Below are 20573 nucleotides of genomic sequence, written 5' to 3'. Positions count from 1 at the left end.
ATTATTATTATTTGTACGTAGGTTTTTTCTCCCCCTTACTAATAACTCCTTACTTTATTTGAGTTCCTCCTTTAGGCAAGACATTAACTATTTGGCCAAATAATCCCTGATTTGAACTAATTGCTCTTATTATTGGAATATTTCTTACCCATCTTTGTTATAAGGGTCAAGTGACAAAAAGTGCTGTAATACAGCCTAAAGCAGTTACCCATCTTATTGCCACATGGTGTTCAGTTCAAATGATTCTGGTGTAACATGCTAAACACTTTATAAAATAGGACTTATCCGGATTGATTAGTGAATATTGTATTTTCAAAACATCTGCCATAAATGAGTCATTGACAGAAACTATATATTGCTTTGTGTTTAATATCTATTTATTATCAGGTTGTAGAAATGGTGTTATAGACTTCATTATATCGTTCACATGAATTTACAAATGATATCATACTAATGACTTGATGTTGTTTATAAGGGTAGACTGAGATTTAGCAAGATCATTATTAACATCATTTATTCAAACAGATATTGACTCTTATGATTAAGGCAAACAATATGAGCAGCATAATGCACAATTATTTAAACATAATCATCTGAAACAGAATTTGATGAATGATGTCATTCAGTAACTTTATCTCCTTTGGTCTTCTTAGTCTGTGTATGACGTTTGGCTTCTTCGTACAAAAGGATATGGTTGATGTCACAAAGTTTTTCTGGGATGTGAAACCATTAGTAAAGAACCAACTAACGTAACCACCGCCAACCAATCTCCTCCTAGAGCACCATTGTGTTTTAACCAAACATGGTTTAAAAAAAACAAGTGGCATTGGGAATGGCAGCTCATTTGCATTTAAAGCTACAGATACAGAATCAGCACTTTTGAAACAGGGCTGAAACAGAGGGGTTTATGGGATGCTACAACACATGATCTGTTTGGGATTACAAGCCAAACACTTCAGAAACATGTTTTATATCTGAGACCTACAATATATTGTTGAAAAATAGTATAATAGGGGACCTTTAAATTATGAGTTTATAATGTTAGGGATTCTGTTTTCAAATTATGGTGAGACATGTTCTTCTAAAAAAACAAATTAAACAAAGGACAATCTGTCCTGTACATATTTCCCTATTAAAACTTCTACAAAGGCAACTGTGAAACATGTTGTCGGTAATGTTTAAAACTTTGTTCTGAGTGATATATTTTCTAACTGGAAGATCATGGTATATTTTAGTTGTGTATGTTAAAAGTAAAGAAATGTGTGTAACCATATCTAAATGAACAAAAACCCACACCTTAATGGATATACTGTATGACAGCAACCTAAACGTCTGGCTCTTCTGTTCTGAGGTCAAATCTACTTTGAAATTCTACATTCTTGTACTTTATTGTTTACATTGCAGAAATGATTAAAAAAACGTGTGCTTAAAGAGTAACTTAACACCAGCAGAAAATCCTGCTTTGAGGACCTCCAGTGGTTTAACTTATCCTTTTGCTGCAGTAATGTAGACCTGAACTCTACAGTGTTAGAGTTCATTAGTGTTTATATCAACTGGGTAACAGCCAGTAAACTGATTTCTTAAACGTCACAGAAACTGGTGTCTGTAAATGGAAAAGATAGTATGAGAAGAAGCTCACTTTCCCTTGGTAGATTTATTCTGCAGAGAGTCAGTTTCTTGTCCGTAAAGTCACATTTGGAAATGACTTGTACTTGAAGCAGCTATAATCAATACTGTTACAATAATCTTCCAACTTCTGAGGTGAATATGTGTCCGCTCAGCTGATAAATGCTCCTCGATCTTTACCAGCTATTCTCTAACCAAGACTGTCCGCAGTTTGCTGATCATGTTTTCACAGGCTAATTACCGACTGTGACCTTATACACAGTGCACAGAGGGAGAAATGTAATCAGTGGCCATGGCTAATGTTTTGCCCTAGGGCCCTGAAGGGGGCTAATGCTGCCCTGATGCTAAAGCATTGATTTGGCTGTGGATGAACACTCAGTGAACTCTGTCACACGGGGATCTGAGCTCTCGATCACCGCAGCCTCCTGCCTCGTCTGCTGCAAGAACGCCGCATCCGTCCGCAGGAGGAAGCACCTCCACTTTGTAGCTCACCTTCTTGGACTGCAGGATGCTGTAGCTGTTATCAAAGCACAGCACGTCTGCACAAACAAAAGGACAAAACACTAAGTTACAACAGCGACCATTATTCAGGTCATTATATATTCATGAGACATAACTTGTTAATTAGGTGGATTTTATTCAATTTGACAGAGGCAGGTTTACTGTTTCCCCATGTTGTTAGTCTTATGCCAAGTGCCTTCCTGCTGTTGCTTCATATATTCACTGTACAAGCACATTTCCCTAAATGTAAAACAGCTCGTTCAGCACTTTCATGGAAAGCATGTTTTATGATATTCAAATAATATATCAGAGACTCACAGACTCCGGGCTCGGGGCAGGTGAGGCAGCTGTCTTCAGGCACCAGGTGAGCGTTGTAGCGCTCGCTGGGCAGAACCTGCAGCATCTCAGACACTTTCTGACCCCCGCCCTCTTTAGTCCGTCTGTACACTCCAAACCCGATGTCTGCTCCGTCACTGGTGAACTGCCACCTGGAGGACAAACAGGGGCCAGACAGAGTGTGTAATTTATATATGAAAACGTAATCAAAGATCAAAAAGGATCTACATTATGCAAAGCACCAGAAACAGAAACATATTTTTAACTGTGTTCATTAATAGTTTAATAGTAATTTGTATTATGCATGCGCTTTTGTTTGCACATTAAATTGTTGTTGACATTTATTTTATATTGATCCAGGTGTTACTTGGTAAGAGCCAAATTATTAATTAAATATATTTAAAAAACGGTTTCTTAGAGAAAGAACGGTTAAATCCTAGAGAGTGGTGTTCTTGGAAATGAAACCGAGAGGAATTAGGATTCATAATGATGAATTTTAATGAGTTTATTAATATTTTTATTTTATTTTTTAAGTCAAAATACTAAATTCTTTCGAGGAGGCTAGTGTTGTATGAAATAATATGTCAACATAAATCTATATGTGTTTATAAATCAGCTTTTTAATAATTTCCTGTAAAGTTAGTATCAAGTTGACCATTTTTTGAGCTGTTAAAGATCAATAAATAAAGCTTAAATGTGTCCTCTAACAGCTGCTGGTTGTTTGGTACCTCAGCAGGCTGCTGGCGGCTGTCACATCGTACTCCAGCTGGAGGGCGGAGCCTCGGCTGACGGTCACACTGCTGTCGTACTGAACATTCACCGAGTCCAGCACATAGTACGACCTGGGAACTGTGCCACCATAATTTATCTGCAAAACAACATCCACAATTTAAATGACAATAATTGAAGAGACTGACTTACTGGTTCATCAATGTTTTGAGTTTGCTTTCACCATGGTTCTGCAGCGAGGGTCTCCATCAGGGTCCGTCATGTTTCCACCGTACGCCACAGGAAGCTGGTCTGGGTCGACATGTTTACGTAACTCTTCCTGCCAGTTACCTTTACTCAGAGAAATTTGGTTAGTTAGTACTTAGTTTAATTAGTACTTTTAATGCAGCAAATAATCTGCATACCGCCTTCACCACTGCTGAACACAGATTTAAACAATGCTTGATTTAGAATTAGAATACTTAAAAGTGTGGCTTTGCATTGGCAAATTTTATGAGGAAGGAAATGTATACAACATATTTGTTAAGGTTCAAGGATATGGAACTCCATTATGTAGTTTACATGTAAACTATTGTTTGTGTACTAAAAAACTCAGCAGGGCAGCTTTAACTTTCAATTCTGTGCCATCATCAGGTCAAACATTTCAAAGTTTAGTTTATGACCCAATTCCTGCAAAGCTAATGACATTCCCTTCAGCTGCCAACTGTTAGCATGCTGATGTTAGCCGCTTAGCCTTGTTTGTACACTTTCAGATTGAATAAAAGTGGTCTTACTTCCTAAAATGTAGATCTTGCGCCGCGTTTCCTCACACATAAAGTGTTTGATTAGATTGTAGGCCACGGGAAACATTTTGGGAGCTGCAGACAAAGACACAAACTGACAATCATGAACACTAACTAGAAGTCTGGAAAATGTAAAGTCTTCAGATCTGCCGAAGCACCTTTGATTAGAAAAACCCTTTTCAGGCCCTCTGGGTAATTCTCTTCAAACATGGTGAGGACCTGCACACGAGAATGTTGATCATTATAATGAAATACATCTTTATTCAATTCAATGTGATGACATGTTGTGTTACAGTGTGGTCAAACCTCTCCATAAGTCTCTACAGCAGGTTTCCAGATGTGTTTCAGTCCGAGTCCTTCACAGTCGTAGATCAGAGAGATAGATTCAATGTGCCGCCCCAACTGAGACAGAGAGGGAGGAGGGTTAGGAGAGAAGAGGGGAAACAAGGAGGAGAACAAGGAGAAGAGAGGAAACAAGAGAAGACAGAGGAAGAGAGGAGGAGAGTAGAAGAGAAGAGGAAACAAGAGAGGAAAGACAAAAGGAAACTACAGAAGGAATTGGGGAGAGGAAACCTGGCTAAGAAAAGATGATAGGAGAGGCAACAAGACAAGTGGAGGCAAGACGAAACAAGGAAAGAGAGTAGAGGAAAGGAAACAAGAGAGGAGAGGATGCAAAGAGGACACTTAGAGAGGGTCAGAGAGGAGAGGTAACAATTGGATGTAAGATGTAAGAAAAAAGTAGGAGAGAATGGGGGGCGGAAACATGTATAAGAGGAGAGGAAATTAAAGGAAACAAGAAGAGAAGAAAGGAGAAGGAGAAGAGAGGAGGGGATGAGGTAATATGGCAAATTAGAAGAGGAGTGGAGACAAAACTAAACAAGAGGATAGAAAGTAGGAAAGGAAACGAGATGAGACAAGAGAGGAGAGGAGAGTGTCCCCCTCACCTTCTCAGACTGCCTCTTGCACTCCCTCCTCAGGATCTCTGTGTGTCTGATCTTGGTCTTCAGGAAGTCCTGCTTGCTGGCCGACATCAGGAGACCTTTAGGATCCATAGGACCAATCACATCGTACCAGATGGGACTCCCCTCCCTGTCGTACCCACACATCCCTCCAGACACATACTTCTCAATCACCTGATTAAAACAGGAAAACACACACAGTCTATATTTATTTTCATTTGTATTGCCAGCGGTGGAATTGTATTGTATTTAAGTACTTAATGCAACTCCATACTTTTAATCTGTCTTAGAAAGACATCTTTTTACTTTATTTGACTCAGAGCTTTGGTTATTAGTTTATTCCTGTCTATGAAGACATGTCATTCCAGATTTGTTGATTTTGAATGTTTGTGTTAAACTAAAGGAGGAATATTCTTCTACTTCCTAATCTAGATAACCTTTTAAAAACCCTCTTGGATCAGCTAGATTGCATATTGAGCTATGATGGAAAGATACCTTTAATAAGTTGTATGAATGTATTCAAACATTCAGACAAAGTGTATGTTAACAAGCCCTGCATACCTCTGGAGGTTTCCAGTCAGAGATGATGGTGTCTACGTTCATCTTCCTCCTGAACTCCACATGCTGCAGACAGAGAGGACAGGTTTCAAACATGCTCACTAACCACATGCTACACCCTTACAAGGTAAAACACACGACTGATCCGTGTTTAAAGTTAGAGCTCACCTTTCTGATCATGGCTTCAGATTTCTGAACATTGAAGCTACGAGCTGCAAAAACAAATAAAACAATCTTCATTAGTAAAGCAGAGGTATGATGCTGCAGTGGAAGTACATCCTCATATAAGTATACCTCAGGACAAAAATGAGGTTCATTGGTACTGGAACATTCCACCAGCACGCTGTTTCGAATTGTAAATGAACACATCTGGATCAAGGAGTAAAGAAATACTTCATACAAAATGTGAACCATGGCATACCTCTTTTCTAATCATTACTCATTCCTACTGTATGTCCTGCAACATTTCAACACCAACAATGTCTGACAATCACACAATAGAAAGCATGACACAGTTCAGTATAAATTGCCTGTTTTTTTATGCCAAGTAAAGAGAAAAGTCCAAGGTTAACAGCCAATGCAAATATTGATCAGAGTCCCTCCAATGATCTGAACCTCTCTGTAGTCTGTTGAAAGCACAGGGTCCTGCATGTCCTGTCCCCCAAACTACCAGCTCAATGTCCGTCGAGATAACATCAGAAATGACAAGAATTCCTGGTAAGAAGACCGAGGACCTGACTTAATTTGTAAAAAGTACGTCATAGGAACCTCTTTAAGTTGTATTAAGGAAGTAAGGCTTATTTTTCAAGGAGGAGAAAGTTCATCACTGCAGTTCAACTACTGTAAGGTCGAATTGAGTTCAAACATTTACTGTAAAATAAGATGGTTGAGCTGAGGTACTTCAATGGCTCTTTGCTCAGTCAATAATACACAGTATGTTTCAGGGCCACAGGGTCAGGGGGGAGGGCGGTGTTTTAGGAAATAAATTAATGATTAAACAAATGAAGGTTGAACATTTTGTAACTTTTGAAAGACAGCAACGGAAACTACTTTGAGGGGAACCTTAAGAAGTGCTGCACATGGCTTGGACACACTTATCGTTCCACTGAGAAACACACAATGTAGTTCATTTTCCAACACAACTGACGGATCGCTGACTTTTATAACTTCATAACAAACACTAAACTCTGATTAATTATGTTTTCTCAACTTTCTGTGTGTTGAGCTCGGAGGGCCGTTATCGAACCTGGGAGGGTTGAATTGTGGTCACTGTTAGATGCAAACCAACAAATTATATTTGTTATGCTTTAACTAACCGTGATGAAATAAACAGTACAACGTGATGGTTATACAAAATTGACACCATCAGTGTTTAGATTTATAAGATATTAAGTACGAGATACTTTACCTAAATATGTATTTCTTGCTTTTTCCCTGTTGGTCTGGATACTACATTTTTCACTCGAAGTACGCTCTAAGTAAAATGGAAAACGCTCTTGTCTTTGCAAAGCAGCGGCTAACTATAATACCACTTGGAAACAGGATAGTTGAAACTTTTCTAACTCCACTGAAGAGGCTACTTTATAACCCCACTGTGAACAAATAAGTTTTAGAGAACCTGGCAACACACCTGTTCCCCTTTAATACTGCTAATTATTTCATGTCTCAGTATGGTATGACCTGTTTGATTCAATGCAGAACAATTACGTTGTTATACTTTTACTTCAAGTAACTGGAAACCCCCCCATGCCTGGGTTTAACCTCACATGATAACACTGATCACTGACTGAGAGAACTTTCCTCTTGTGTTGTATTGGCTGCCATTCATATGTTTCAGCTGCCTGTGGTAGTTAATGCCAGAAACTACCCTCACTCTGGTTCATCACAAAACACAGTTCCCATGTTTTCCCATGTCTGCAGGGCCGGATTCAGAGCAGGACTGTGAGGGGAATAGGGCTGCAGGCTTTAGTGGCTGTCAGGGAACTGATTTGATCCTCTTCAACTCACTTCTATGTTGCTTCCTTTAAAACAATAACCCCTCATTACTGCATGCCTACATTAAATGTCAAATTTTTTCTACCTTTTAAATCCAATATTTTTGAACAATTTAAAAAGTATGCCAGTTGTCCTGCGTGCCAAACAGGTGTACTTAAAGTATTAAAAGTAATGCAAATCTATTGATATGTCCTGTTATGGATATCTGAATACAATACAAGTGCTGTAGCCTACTCAAATCCTAAATGTGTTTATGTCGCCCTTAAAAGGATGGTAAACTAAGTTGCCTGGACTGTAAATAACAGTCATACCTCTAGTTCGATGTTCTGGTAACACTTTAATCTCTGCTTTTTTCCTTTGTCTTTACACAGTATTTTTTTTTGCAGTTCTCTCCTTTTTTCTAATCTGTGGACTTCATGTTTCACGCTTCTCATACGGATTCAAGGAGTCACCTTGTACTTGGTGGATGGTTGTGTGAACGTTGTTTTGCCAGCATGGTACCCACACAGAGAAAAGGCTGAATGCTAAATGCTGCCTGTGCAGGTGTCTCACCTCGGAGGAAGCGGAGCAGGTAGTGGTCGTGCTGCGCGGGGAGGCTGGGGAGGACGTCCTGGATCCTGCCCCGAAACTACACACAGGAAAACCACAAGAAACATATATAAATATAAATATTCATTAAGAAATAGTGAGACATTTTGGGAAATACAATTGTTCAAGAAACAAGATTAAAACAACTCTCATGTTTGTATGTAAATATGAAACTACTATCAGTTAGTTTAGCTTAGCAGAAGACAGGTGAAAACAGCTAGTCTGCGAAAAGGATGTATGTTATTGGATTATCACTATTTACACATTGAAAGGCAATTACATTTTAGATTTGGAGATAGTTTTCACTAGTGTAAAAGTTAGATTTATCAATATGAATACAATTTCATCATATCCCATTTTTCATATGAAGATGTTCATCTGAATATTAACCAAAGTCATAAAAGATATAGAAAAACACATGTAAAAAGCCTTTTTTAGCTTTTTCTTCTGCAACTTTTCTCTTTTCTTTCATTTAATAATGCAGTTATTCATAATCTTATTATGTTTTTTTTGTGCAAAGTTTTAATCTTGAGGAAAAAAAGCTGAATAAAAACTGCAGCATTCCCTAAATGTGGTAAAGTACACCTTGGAATAAAATCTCAATACTAAAGTAAAGTACAAGGACCTCAAAAGTGTGTTTAAGTACAGTATATGTACCACAGAGGTAAGAAAGTCACGTCAAAATAAAAACAACGTCTCTAATATTAAACAGACTGTGGAGAGTTCTAGTTACCATAGAATCCCTGTGAAACCACAACAAAAGCAACCATAGTGACACAAAGCACGAAACACTCGTTCAGTATCAATGCATTAGTAAAATCATAGAAATCCTTGATTTGAAATATGTTTACCTCAGTTAATATCTCAGCCTGCTTTGGGCTCAAGTCTCCAACTCGTCCACTCATGCCTGCAGTTGTTGTGTCCCTCTGTCCCAAACTGTGAATGAAATGCAGGCGAGGGAAACTGACAGGTAGAGGAAAAAACACCACACCCCCATGTGTACACACACACACACACACACACACACACACACACACACACACACACACACACACACACACACACACACACACACACACACACACACACACACACACAGTCCAGTTGAGAAAGTGAGGCATTAAAGAAAACCTTTTTTTAAATTGTTGGTAGATTCTTATTTAATGTCAAACCTGTTTTATCTGATTTGTATTACTACTGATAACTAATATATAGATTAAACAGCAAAAGTGATGTCATGCAAAATGACACATTGAAGTTACACATAGCTAGAACAATGTATATTATATTAATGGATAATAATTATTATAAGTATTATAATTATTGATTTTATTGTTGCAGTTTGTAAAAGGTGATTTAATCAATCATCATTTATTTGTTGATTATATTTTGTAAAAAAAAAAGGTACTGAATAAATAGTTGAATACAAAAGTAGAATAAGAAAAATCAAGATACTCAAATAAAGTATAAGTACCTTAACATTTTACCTAAGTGCTGTACTTAGTACAATTAGGTTGGGTTTTGATGGCTCTATTAAGATTATCAGACATTTTTGAAATGGCAAATTAGAAATTTGGTTTGAATTAAATTAGAGGTGCCAAAGATTCCTGGGATTGAAAGATTACAAACAAATATGTTTTTTTTAAATATAAATGTCATTTTATTCTTTAAATACAGGAGCTATTCAGAAACTGATGATTAGGACCCAGATACCAGGTTCCCCAAATAAAAGCTGGTGCTTAGGAATAAATAGATGATTTACACAAAGCAACACAATCATAAATCACAAAGTACCACTCAAGAAGAAAGTTGTTTTGATCACCCTAAACAAGAAATAATACTAATTTAACTTGCTAAAAAATGATTTCTCTGTTTGTAATGCTCAAAAGTTTATATAATAATAATAACATGGGTGTCCTTTGTCAAAATCCATCAGCCGTCAGATAACATCAGGCTTGATTTGAGGTTATTTGCACAGCAGGTGAAACACGTTGACCTTCCCACCGTTTGCTCAATGTAAAGCATCAAGACGCAGATCTCCGCTCAAACCGATTTGTGTTTACTTCAAAGGCTGATCAGGAAACTACCAAAATACATCAGATGGTGGGAAGGTGAGGATAGTGAAGATGGAGCTTAATGACCCGGAAAACATATTTTAAATCAGCTTGCTATATGTTGTTTGAAAGTGGACGGGGCTAAAATGAGAAGAGATGATGTCACAGATACATGCACCAATCAGAAATAAGCATAACATCTATTTGGTAACCACTGGTGGTGTGTTTGGTTCACTGTCAAGTTGGATTTGTACACTTATTTACATATCTCCTAATGATGATACTAAATCTGAAATTTGAATTTAGGGAACCTTTTAAATATATATATAAAAAAATTATGGGGGTTTTAAGACAAATGCTTGCTGTAGGTGGAAATATACCAACCTGCATAGTTACGCTTGCCACTGACACTTTTTTCAGACATTGGTCCAACAGATTGTTAAGAACCAGTTATACATTAGAAATAAAAGCCATCCAATGCATTTAAAGTGTTACTGATGTCTGTATTACATTTGGTGCCATTCCATTTAGGAGATGTTGACATATTTCACTTTCGACCTGCGGGTGGCGCTAGACAAACGTCAGTAAGAATCATCCTCAGTATATATTTTTAAGCCAATTCATCCGATTCCTCAGATTTATAACTGAGTCATGGCCACTCAATGAAAAGAAGACTAATCTCTGATCACCTCATTTTGAAATCAACACATATATAATAAACAAAATAAAAAGTGAACATGAGTTGTAGAAAGCTTACAGCTGGTGTAAAGCTGCTTTTATTTAGATTTTTACACTTTACTATACATTCTTTATGCATTGCATTTTAGGATTACACATTTTCCACCTTATGACAAAATTATATATTTTTTTAATTTCTGCGATTAACTGTCTAGTGTTTTTTTTTATTATTTATTATTCCTCCCAGTGCTTCAAAGATGCTACACAAACTTCAAAATGAATGTAGCCTATTGTCCTATCAAAAATATGAACTATTTTTCTGTTTTATTTTTACTTTTGTACCAATGATTCCAAAAATAACTCTTCATTGTTTTAAAAAGAAAACACCAAAACGAAAACAAATCTCTACGCTTAGTTTTTCTTTTATACATTTAGACAAAAACTGAAAAGGGGGCTTCTGGGACGAGATGAAAAAACTGAGACTTGAATTGTGCAAAGCTACTTTAAACAGTGCATGCTAACCAGGATGCATTTTACAGGAATACAACCTGTGTGCGCTCTTTCATTCTGAATTTAAAGATAATACTTTTATCATAAGTCCTTCCTTTAACCACATCACTCGTACGAGGATACTGGCATTTGAAACAAGCTTTACATTTGGTGATAAAGACAAGCTGGTGAAGCAAAAAGGGCGACGTTATCCCTGTTGTTATTGACTGATTAAAAACCTACATGTGTTTTAACGGTTGGAAAGAGCCTTAAAGCTAATGGGAAATACATGAAATAAATACAAAATACATATAGCCTGCTTTGGATATTTTGATAAAACACTTTGAGTTCCTGCTCCATACAAAACACGAGAGAACTTCTACTGCCCTCAGGACACACACAAGAGATCTCTTTAAGCATTGGTTAAATAATTTCCAGAAATCAACGCACTTATTCTTTGCCGAGTTAGAAGATATCACTCGGGTGTCTGTGCTCTAGATAAGAAGCTACAGCTACGTTGGCTGTTTCTTTATATTTCACTAACAGATCGAGCAATCTCCTCTCTTGGCAAGAAAGCCAATAACGATATTTCTCAGTAATCTTCTCATTTAAAAGTGTTCACAAAAGCCTGTACATGTAGAATTGCTTAATTTTAAAAATGCAAAAAAGTGTGAGATGACTTCAAAATGCTTACAGAGCCATACAATGTGATGTAAAGATCTCATCAGGTGTGCAAAATCTGATCATTTAACTCAAACCCTGAAGGAGACATCGTCAAATATCTTGAAGTAAAGAAATCATTGGTATTTCAGCCGTGAAAGAGGACGCTGTGCTGCTCATAAAGTAACACATGCTCCATCAGAAGTAAACATGTTTAGACATTTTTAGCTGAAGCAGAAAATAAGAAAAGCAAAACGTAATGCTAATGTTTTAAATTAACTTGAGTTTGATCCATGACAGGATGCTCCAACACACCGGACACATTCACTCTTAGCATGGAGAGGAAGCTCTAGATGGCTGATCACCTCTTGGATTATAAAGCCACATGTATCCTCCTGTGGAGATGAGCTGAGCTTCATCCGGACACACAACCTGTTACTGACACACAGCCGGCCTCATGGAAGGATCCGGAAATCCACTTCATTTCTTTAGATCAATAACTCATTTTATAGTCCGGATCTGTTGAACAATACATGTTTGACTTAAAAATCGCAATTATGGAGGAGTTTAAATATGTTACCTAAACACAAAATAAGCTCCTTGGTAAATTCATATTCTTATCGACATATCACCATCATGTATGGCTGCAAATTTACGATAAGCTTTGACTATTTTTCATTCCTGTTACAGCACCTGAAAATGTTACAACACTGTCAAATGTTCTCGTTGACCTCCATCGCCTTCATTCATTTTTGGTGGCCTTGATTATGCTTATCCACACATTTGGTTTCATTTATCACTTTTAAATGAGTTTTTGAGTTTGGTAATAGTTAACTGAAACAATGGTGGAAGGAAAACTTTACTAATAAAATGTCAGAAGTTTAGGACCCAAATGTTTTCCTGCATGAGGCCCGGAGTGTTCCTGTGCAGTGTCATCTTACCCCAGCATATGAGATGAGAGCATAGTACCTTGAGAGGAAATGAGATGCGATTTATTTCTATCCCTGCGGTTTTTAAGAGCGGGGCGAGCACCTGATCACACGTATCACCTCCGAAGTACTGAAAACTACAGTCAGTAATATCCCTTGCTTTAATACCATCATTTCATTCAATAAGCCCATAAAATATAATAAATACATCCAAATGAGAGACATGTCGATAGAGCGCCTGTGGGAAACATTCACTGATGAGCTCCGAGCTGACGGAGGCAGCAGGGAGCCTGGAAGGCAGAGCAGAAGAAACGGGCTGAAGAGCTTGGTTGTATTTGGTCATGTTGCGTAATCCTTGTTTAGTGTTAGGCTTCTTGTATTAAAGCAGCTTTGGTGAGCACGGAAAGCACTTCGATAACAGAAAATCAGTTTACATCCCTCCGAAAGTACACTCCCAACCTCAGGGGGGGAGTGTTGTGCCGCTGCGACTGGCTGCATGTCCAAACTTTGCAAACATGTTGCATGGCATGTCCCGCCAACATCTACAGCTTCTCTCTGTGCTCAGCCATCTCCAATACTTGTTTTAGTGTGTCTGCATGTGCATTAGATGGTGTGTGTGATGTAGAAGATGAACTCCATGTCCATGGCAGTCTGGGGGACACTGGCGCTCCCGCCATGGATGACGGGGATCAGAGCGCTGTCCAGCTCGTTCATGTAGCGCTGAGGGAGGAGCCGGCCCCCGCAGCCCGCCTGGTACTCCACCTGAGAGGAGCACAGGGGGACATTTAAAACAGCTCTCCTTAATTAGGCAGAGGACATACTAAACACTTCACTGTGTAACATGTGGGGCTGGACCATTTGGATTAAATAACTAATGGTGATTATTTTGACTGATGTTGCAATTGTAATTTGTATATAACAGGGAATGACCATTATACAAAATATGTATACATGTTAATAGTACTTTTTTTAAGAGTTTGGAGTGTTTGGCTCCAAACACCAAACAGATTGTGCATTGTAGCGTCCCATAATCCCCTCTGTTTCAGCCCTGTTTCCAAAGTGCTGATTCTCTGTTACTTTAGATGAGAATAAGGAGCCACTCCCCTCGTAGAGAGATTTGGTTAAAAAGAACACAACGGTGCTCTAGGAGGAGATTCAGGTGATAAGGTGGGGGGGGGGGGGTTACCTTGGTTGGTGATTGGCTAATGGTTACACAACCCAAAAAAACTTTATGACATCACAACGTGGCCAAAATCTCTTTTTCAGACAGATATATATATAAATGGATCAGGACAAAAAGAGAGAGAATCTTTTTTCCTGAAACTTCCAGAATCTCTTTCCACAGAGGGGACACATGCTGATGTATAAAAGACATGAAATTGCATAATAGGTGACCTTTAAAATACCATTTGTTGGCCGGGACACTTCATATACATATTTTGCATTTACCAAATAGTGCAGTTACAGTGATTTGGATATTACAGTAGGTCATGTTGCGATCATATTTAGATTAATGGTGCAGCCCTTGTACCAAGAATTGATGTTTACCATATCAGCCTGTGTAGAGATGCGCAGAGTGAGGGAGTTGATCCCGCTGGAGGCGAGCACAGCGAGGTGAGGCGTCAGAGCGCTGCAGGCGGCCAGAGCCATCTCCTTCTGGAACACGCTGCAGGACGACAGCACCGACGAGAAGTTGCTGTCCGGGGCCTTGAGCTGGTAGAACACCTGGAGGGACATTCAGAGATTCTCACACCTGGACTGCCGGTGCATCAAATGGGTACAAAGGACGACAGTATGTTAGTTCACCTCTGTGCAACTGATGGTGCGTCCGTCAGACTCAAACTCAGTGTCCTGCTGCACCCTCACACTGCGGACCCCATCCAGAGGTCTGCCATCCACCCCGCTGGTAATGCTGCAGAGGAGCAGGAGGAAAGAAAAGAAAAGATTTCAAATACATTTAAGTCACTAAAATGAGTCCCGGTCAGTTATTGCACCAACGGAGTTATGTATAAGACAAGAACGGTGCTATGGAGTTTATATGGTTATGAGTGTTTAACATTTCACCGTTTTACAACCATGCAATAATACATTTATAATTGTGTGCTTTGAATGTTTAGACATAGCTTAGGTGTATGTGACACATTCCTCCTAATTAAGAGTTATTTCTTGTTATTTAATTTGATATATTTCACAGCCTAAGAGATCATTTCGGTTTATACCCTATTTTGACCAGTTGCATTTTGGGAAGAAATCCTTATGTGCTTCTCCTTAGCGTGTCTTCTGTGTAAAGTCAAGAGAACGTTAGAAAAGGAGTAAAAACATCTAATGCTTCTACCAAAATCCGTGACACACACGGAGCCCCTCACATATGACGAGCTGAAACAGAGAGTGAGGTTTATTCGTAGTGCGGTGCAGGACAGATTGCACAACAGTGTGTAAACACTTGTGTGTGTTTGTGCCGTTACCCTGTGTTGACGGGTGAACTCAGGTCGACCCAGCGGACAGTGACGATTTCTCGGACCTCTCCTCCATCGTTCCTGCCGCAGGGTATCTGGAAGTCTGTCTGGTCCCTCAGGGCGGTGCGCAGGGACTCCATGGTCTCTGGGGGGATTTGCACCATCAACCCATCTGACATGTAGAGAAAATTCATTCCATTTAGTGTTGGGTGCAAACACGATAGGCAAGGCAAGTTTATTTATACAGCACCTTAAAAACAAAAGGCCATTCAAAGTGCTTTACAAACTTGAGAAACATCAAGCAAATATTGCAGCACAAACACATTATACAAGGACATTTAAAAAGAGTCATTCAAAAGCAGAAGATAATAAAATAAACATTAAAGAAGCCAATATAGGATAAGACAGGTATACACTACAAGTAACACTGCGTTGATATTTTAATTAAAAGCAGCGTCTTCAGCCTGGATTAAAAGTAGTAAGAGTTGCAGCGGACCTGCAGGTTTCTGGGAGTTTGTTCCAGATATTTGAAGCATAATAACGGCTTCTCCACGTTTAGTTTAAACTGAAAGCATTGTAGAATAAGCGCCCACCAATAAGTAAACCGAACGCCATAAAACATATCACTTTTGTCTTTAACTGGAAAGATTTGAATCTGCCTTAATTCCCGGGACAAATGAGTGCACTGGTTACTGATCCAGGGTATATGCAGAAATCCTGAGGTCAAATTTAATACCTTTTAAGACCTTTTTTAAGACCCTTTCCATACATTTTAAGACCTCATCGCAACTTTGAGTTCTAACCGGTTACATTGGCAACACACTTTACCTCACATTTACTATATTGATTGTAAGATAGCACAACTAAACAGAGCGCAGACAGACTATTGAAGCCTCCTCTCCACATGAACTTCAACCTCTCTGTGAAGGTCAGGTTTAATGCAGTATGCTGCTTTGTTGCTTCTGTACTCTGTGCTCTTTCATTCCAGTAAAACTCCTCAGCAGAAACCAGTATTTGACCAATAAACAAAACAATTGACAAAACTTTGAACTATGAAATATATTAAACTTTGGTGAGCTTCAGCGGGGTAATGCCATATAGGAGCTCCCTCACAAATACCCAGGGGTTAAATCTGGGGCTGTCCGGGGTTAAGCCCTGGCACATAGGACGATGCTCTGACGTCATCACCCTCACACATTTGTCATATGTTTACAAAAAAGGATATATATGTTAAGACTTTTCTCGTTCTTAATATAGACTATATTAGGGTCGATATATGTTGACTTTACTTTAAAATAGCAGATCTCTGTGACCGGATATAGTTTGGCTTAGACCCCGGCCCCATACGGTAAAACGCATACGCAAACGCAAAAAAGTCTTCCGTTCACACACATTCGATTCATTAACGTGTCCGTTCACACTAGACCGCTGGAAATGCTGGAAACGATGTAGTACATATGTCAGGCCTGTAAGTGGCGCTGCTGCCGCCCGAAATACACCAAAAGCAGCGAAGAAGACCCCGGAGCATGGTTGCCATGGTTGCCCTTCTGTTTATTCTCCGCGGTGGACGGCGTGTTCTCCTGCTGTATCTCTCAGGTAGTCCACCAGCAGATGAAAAACACCCACCTCTCCGCCTCTTCCAAGGAACGAGGGAACCGTGCGGCAGAGTTTCCGTTAAAAAAAATGTTCCGCCGGTCAACATGTCCGTTAAAGTTTAAATCTTCCGTACAAAATTAGAAAAGTGCCGATCAGAGGTCTTCTTTGTTATTTATTGAGCTTTAAAACAAATTGATAACGACTCTGTTCTCTGTATAATAATATAATAATATTTAATAAACGGTGCCTGCCTCTCTTTTCCTCCCCCTCTTCTGACAGCCCAGCAGCAGCAGGAGACGTGGGGAGAGGGAGGCGGGCTATTTCATCGTTATCAGAAAATGATCATATAGACAGGGCTTACACACGGAGCCGTTGGACCCCCAGAGCGTTGCGTATGCCGGTCTACCCACCTTGGGACCCGTTACCGTAGTCGTTTAGTTCCCCCCCCACCCCCCCACAGAGCGGAGCAAGGCAACGAAACTTAAAATAAGAAGCAGCATTTTATGGCGCGCTCTGCATGGGGCCGCCTTGAGGTGGTTTCCCGACATGTCGATTCAGTAAATTAAAGGGTGTTTCATGTTGTCGTTGCTGTGGGACTTCTTAATACCTTGGAAAATGCCGTTTAATACTTTTTAATAGCCTTAATTTTCACTAAATTTATTTATCCACTTTTAATACTTTTTAAGACCCCGCGGACACCCTGTGATCGTATCGGTCTCTGATAGATGGAAACATGACACCCAGGTTAACAGGATCACTTTCTTTTAAAGCCCAGTGCTATGTGAGGTGAGTTGAAGTGAATATATAATAAATCAAATGAACAGGGATATGGACAAACATGTTTTATTACCAGCAGATTGTTTTCATTGCATTTGAAAGCTAAAAGATGGAAAAAGGATTTAACTTTACCTTCAACTATGCTGGACTTGGCAATAAATCCAGAGGAGGCTTTCAGTGCTCCGTTAAACACAACAAAACTGGCTCCAGTCACTGCAACGAAACACAGACCATCAGACGGTTAACACTTTACATAAAACAGAAATGTAATCAACACATAATTTGATTTGTTGATGTTGTTTTGCTCACTGGTCTTCTTCAGTTTGATTGGATGCAGTAGCAGGCAGGATAACTGAGCGCTCTCACCTGTGCGGGTCTTGCCAGGCTTGCTGTTGGCCTGCGTCTGATAGTTCCCCTCCTCGTTCTGGAAACACACCAGGTGAGAGTCGGCCTCCGAGCTGAACCTGGCTCCGATACTGATCACGTGCTCGTTGGATGCATTCACCACCTTCTGCATCTGGAGACACATTCACAGTGTCTCAGGGCTGCGTGTTTCCCAGTGCACGTGTTTTATGTTTCGTGGAAAGGCTCTTTCAATTTCAATCTAATCTTGGACTTCACCAGACAAAGAGGAACTTTGTTATTTGGCTGAGTTGGAAGGAGTATTCAAATCCTTTACTTAAGTACAATTTTCGAAACCACACTCTGAAAAACCACGAGCAAAGTATTGCATTAAAAACCTTACAAATTATTTTAGGAGAAACTACTGTTACAAAGTGCTTTACATACAATTAAAATACAAGTAAAACATTAATTGTGCAGCTAAATGTTCTCTGTCAGTGTTTTACTATTATACTATAGTGTTTGGATTCATTATGGCCCAAGATGTCATGGTATTCCTTTACAGCTCTCTAACCTCATTGAAGCTGTTTTTGGGGATCTCGATGTAGCTGTGGCCCATCTCCATGTGGATCCTCAGGCCCTCCACCACCGACAGACTGTACTGGTAGTTCCTCAGGTCCTGTGAAGCATTTACAGTTTAGGAATACTGAACCAAAGGATGTACTAAAGTATTATTTGACTGATTATTCACACAATTAAATGGTGGCTTAGAAAGTGCCATTTGTAATTGATGTTGGTGAACAAAACACACAGACTATATCTGATAAATGCCAAGCCGAAGGGACTATTCGGTGAACATTTAAATTTCCGTATCTGTAATAAACATGAACAGCTAGAACATCTCCTCCTTGAGTCCAATATTGACTGTTTGGGAATTTCGGAATCTTGGCTAAAACAGTCGTCACCATCCACTCTTGTATCTATGTCAGGATATAATGTGTTTAGGAAGGACAGACTGAAGGGAAAAGGAGGTGTTGCTTTATGTGAGGAATACCTTTACCTGTAGGGAGATTGCACTCCGAGCTAATGTTGAGTTTGATTGTGTTGGTGTGGAAATCACACTTTCTGAGGAAATGTCCCTCACCATGATTTGCCTATATCGACAACCCACCGCTAAGGTGGATTTCTATGATCAGGTAAAACTCCTGCTGAATTCCTGTGACTCCAACAAAGAGCTAATTATTTTAGGAGACTTTAACATAAACTGGAATGACAAACAAAATAGAAAGAACTTAAAACGGATCACGGATAAACACAACATAATACAACTAATGGATCAACCGACTAGAATAACCAAAACCTCCAAGACTATGATACATTTATTATTTACAAACAAACCTGACTGAATAGTTAAAACCTACAACTTCCTGACTGGTGTTTCTGACCATAATCTTGTTCTTTTTACCAGGAAACTCACCAAAAAAAGGTTCATGGCCAAAGCTAAAACCCCTGCCTTCGGTTCTCGCTTCATCCCCAAAAACAGACCAATCAGCATCCTCCACTGTGTCTCTAAGGTAGCTGAGAAATGGGTGTCAAAACTAATCACCAAACATTTAGATAAAGGTTTCGCTCCACTCCACCCANAAGGGATCATATCTCTCATCTGAGTAGTTAGCCTTTCCATGGAAGCCAATTTGCATCGCAAATTGGGGGGCAGCAATGTTGGAAAGCCTGTGCTGACTGACAGTCAGCACAGGCTTTCCAACATTGCTGCCCCCCAATTTGCGATGCAAATTGGCTTCCATGGAAAGGCTAACTACTCAGATGAGAGATATGATCCCTTGTTGTCCTCGTCATGGATCTCTGGGAGGACAATAAGACGAACTATAGGCCGGGTGTAGGTTTTGTCCTGTATCTTCACTTCTGCTGTTCTGATGTGACCATCACGTCTGCTTTACTGCATTGTGTTGTGTAAAATGATATCTCTGATGGTGGATAGCATTACATTATGAACAAGTAAAGATTAGTGTCCATCAGCAACGTTTGTCAAGCAATGAGAGTCCAGGCAGAGCAGCTGGAGGAAAAACAAGATCGTATTTTCTACTTATATAATCCAGTTCAAAATCATACTTAAAGCCTTCTGTGGCTTTTATTAAACACCTCAAACTGCCCCATAACTGTGCATTCATGATCACAATGAACACAAAACATAGTCACAGTAGCAAAGACAATATTTTGAGGCTGTTATTTTTTTTTAAAATTAGGGCCGCACCCCAAAATGTTTCCACTTTAATCCTTTAGAGAATAGATATTAGTTTCTTGTCTCACAAACATCGCTTTTTAAACCGAATAAAATGTTGAAAGTTGACCTCAATCATCATATATTATAACACTATTTAATAGGAAAAAGCACTTCTATATGTATTTCAAAGGTATGAAATGGACTGACGGTTTGAACTGGAGAAATCAGTGATGTTAAACCGTGAGATGATTTTTTTTTTAAGGACATCCAATTTAC

At 39.2% G+C, this 20573-nt stretch overlaps 2 protein-coding genes across 2 annotated transcripts; both read right to left on the bottom strand.

Annotated features, from left to right (window-relative positions):
* Positions 1 to 976: 976 nt before the first annotated feature.
* On the bottom strand, positions 977 to 9053 carry LOC104948033 (SEC14-like protein 2). The gene is made up of 12 exons (XM_010774183.1): positions 8926 to 9053; positions 8039 to 8114; positions 5660 to 5703; positions 5495 to 5557; positions 4919 to 5107; positions 4281 to 4376; positions 4133 to 4193; positions 3966 to 4049; positions 3416 to 3522; positions 3192 to 3331; positions 2446 to 2615; positions 977 to 2165 (listed from the first exon to the last, which is right to left on the bottom strand). Exons 1-12 carry the CDS (start codon positions 8977 to 8979, stop codon positions 2002 to 2004), a joined length of 1248 nt encoding a protein of 415 aa, XP_010772485.1. The 5' UTR covers positions 8980 to 9053; the 3' UTR covers positions 977 to 2001.
* A 1821-nt stretch (positions 9054 to 10874) lies between these two features.
* LOC104948058 (zinc finger FYVE domain-containing protein 16-like) lies at positions 10875 to 19586 on the bottom strand. Its single transcript, XM_010774218.1, has 8 exons — positions 19533 to 19586; positions 18630 to 18734; positions 18080 to 18230; positions 17846 to 17926; positions 15350 to 15512; positions 14691 to 14796; positions 14433 to 14609; positions 10875 to 13646 (listed from the first exon to the last, which is right to left on the bottom strand). Exons 1-8 carry the CDS (start codon positions 19584 to 19586, stop codon positions 13488 to 13490), a joined length of 996 nt encoding a protein of 331 aa, XP_010772520.1. The 3' UTR covers positions 10875 to 13487.
* Positions 19587 to 20573: the final 987 nt, after the last annotated feature.

The sequence above is a fragment of the Notothenia coriiceps genome, unplaced genomic scaffold (assembly GCF_000735185.1).
Source record: "Notothenia coriiceps isolate Sejong01 unplaced genomic scaffold, NC01 NC01_scaffold00013592, whole genome shotgun sequence".
Lineage (NCBI taxonomy): Eukaryota > Metazoa > Chordata > Actinopteri > Perciformes > Nototheniidae > Notothenia > Notothenia coriiceps.
The sequence above is the reverse complement of the archived record's forward strand: the minus strand, read 5'-3'. Positions and strand labels throughout refer to the sequence as shown.